Below are 2,500 nucleotides of genomic sequence, written 5' to 3' on the forward strand. Positions count from 1 at the left end.
GTGGACCATCCAAAAAAATCCCCGTGATTCACCCGTTGAGAACGACTGATGTACAACAACCTGACTTTCATGAACGTGCACCCCGGCATGACCCCGCAGGTGATGTAAACACCCATATAGTGCGTTAAGTAATGAACGTTGAAACCCCTACTGTAGGAACCTCCCCATGCTATCCAGCTTGATTCCCCTGAGTGCGCGCGTGAGCCCTCCAGACCTCTCTGCACGCGCTGTGGATGTTGTTGTTATTGGGAACGAAGAGATTCCTCGTTAGGTGCGCGTCCTGTGGCAAGTCAGGTCGCGGGTTCGTTTTCAATGTTCAAGGCTGTTCATTTTTTTCATCGTGGTAGTCGACGCATAATGAAGGTTGTTGCCCGTAGCTGAATGATATGACTTCGGTGCGCATGTCATTCGCGGCCAGGGAAGACTGGGTGTTTTCACTATTGATCATGTTAACTTGGAACTGGATTATGTCGATAGTTAATACTACAGGTAATATATAGATAGAGAGACAAATTGATGTAAATAGAAAGATATATAGGTAGACTGATGTAGATATATTAATAAATAAATAAATATTGTGTGTATATATATGTATATGTATGTATATGTATATGTATATATATATATATATATATATATATATATATATATGTGTGTGTGTGTGTGCGTGTGCGTGTGCCTGTGCGTATGTGTGTGCGTGTGCGTGTGGGTGTAGGTGTGCGCGCGTGTGTGTGTGTGTGTGTGTGTGTGTGTGTGTGTGTGTGTGTGTGTGTGTGTGTGTGTGTGTGTGTGTTTAGATTATACATATAAGATATAAATATGATGTATAGTAGACTTTTTATGACTTAAATATGGTTTATGGTATAAGTGATATGAAATGTAAACATGTACTGTATTTGCCGACGTATAAGTTGTACCTGCGCATGAGACACACCCTTATTGTACAAGGACATTTAGTGGGAAAAAATAACATGTTTTATCATACATTTATTCATTGATATTAAAAGTGGTTTTGTAGGGAAGAAAGGGATGATTGTTTGCATGAAATACAATAACGTGACAATATACCATCGTATCGTTATGGTTTTGATGACATCCACTTATTGCAAACGGCTGATGAAAAGTTTAACATTTCTTTAAAGCTTCTAGGAGCATTTTTCGCGAGTTTGTGATAGCAAACTTTAAAATGTCAGCTTATTTTCAATACTTTGTTATTAGTGACACAATTCACTGTAATAGTTTGGGTTATTTTCAATATTCTATTATTAGCAACATTGTTTGTGCCGAGCGAACTTGCCCAGTGTGCTCGTCCGGCTCCCGAGCCTACGGCGCTCGGGCTCCCAGCCGTAGTGCGGCCGCTTTAGTTGCAGGTCATTTTTGATACATTAAAAATATGGTGCAATTTATATATATATATATATATATATATACATACATACATACATACATACATACATACATACATACATACATCATACATACATACATACATCATACATACATACATATACATATACATATACATATACATATACATGCATATACGTATATGTGTGTTTTTGTCAGTTTTTTATACATTTGAAAATACGGTATATATGTGTGTGTGTGTGTGTGTGTGTGTGTGTGTGTGTGTGTGTGTGTGTGTGTGTGTGTGTTTATATATTTATACATGTAACTCGATCGATATTTTTGTTTGGACTGTGGTAGGATAGTGTATATACAGTTGTTGGAATAATAGTTGTACCTATACGAATACAAAGCATCCAATTCATGCTACTGTTATCATGCCATTATTGGACCGAATTTGCTCTCGTTTTTCTGTTGTTTTCCATTAGGCAGTAGCGTTCGTTCATATTGTTTATTTGTTCGTTTGTTTCGTCCTTGAACTTATTTTAGTGCGTGTTCGATCGTTTGTCTGTCTTTATGTTTGTCTGTACGTATGTGTGCGTGCATCTATTTCCCTGTACATTGGCTTCCTCCTTTTTGCGTGTGTTTGTAATTATGTATGTATGTATGTATGTATGTGTATTTATATTGTCGTACAGCGTGTTCGTGAATTAACGTGATTTCTACCCCGTTTCTGGCCGAGCCCGGGCGTGCGCGCGTGCGTCCCACCCACAGTGTGTGCAACAGGAGAGTGTGTGCGGGTCGCGGCGAAGTCTCATAAAGGGGACGCTCTCGAAGGAAGCTTTTGCCGTTGCTTTAACGCTCGAGCTACAAGGTGGGAGGTGTGGGGAGGATGGGGTCGGGGGGGTCCCACGGCCCCCTTCATTCCGTGTGCAAAAGTGCTTCGCGGAGGCTGTGGCTTCGGCTGCTTTCCGCGTGATGAAGTAGGCCTAGGGTTGGCTCGTTTCCCCGCTGTCTTTGTTTTCGTTGTTGTTGTTGTAATTTTAATTGTTTAGGGGGTGGGGGAGAATGGCTGTGTCCGGCGCTGTGGGATGTGTTTTCGAGTGCCTTTTAAAGTCCGTCTTCCTGAAAGGTTTGTTCCGCTTCCCCCCCC

The 2,500-nt window shown here is 41.0% G+C and overlaps 1 protein-coding gene across 6 annotated transcripts in view; it reads left to right on the top strand.

Moving 5' to 3' along the window:
- The first annotated feature begins 33 nt into the window (after positions 1–33).
- The window catches only part of LOC125041788, a 26,840-nt gene continuing 24,373 nt past the window's right edge, over positions 34–2,500 (top strand). For all 6 annotated transcript variants that reach the window (XM_047637079.1, XM_047637078.1, XM_047637081.1 and 3 more), the window contains exon 1: positions 34–99. In XM_047637079.1, coding sequence (XP_047493035.1) covers positions 49–99 — 51 coding nt within the window. In that variant the 5' untranslated portion in view covers positions 34–48. The remainder of the gene's footprint in view (positions 100–2,500) is intronic.

Source organism: Penaeus chinensis, chromosome 31 (assembly GCF_019202785.1).
Source record: "Penaeus chinensis breed Huanghai No. 1 chromosome 31, ASM1920278v2, whole genome shotgun sequence".
Classification (NCBI taxonomy): domain Eukaryota; kingdom Metazoa; phylum Arthropoda; class Malacostraca; order Decapoda; family Penaeidae; genus Penaeus; species Penaeus chinensis.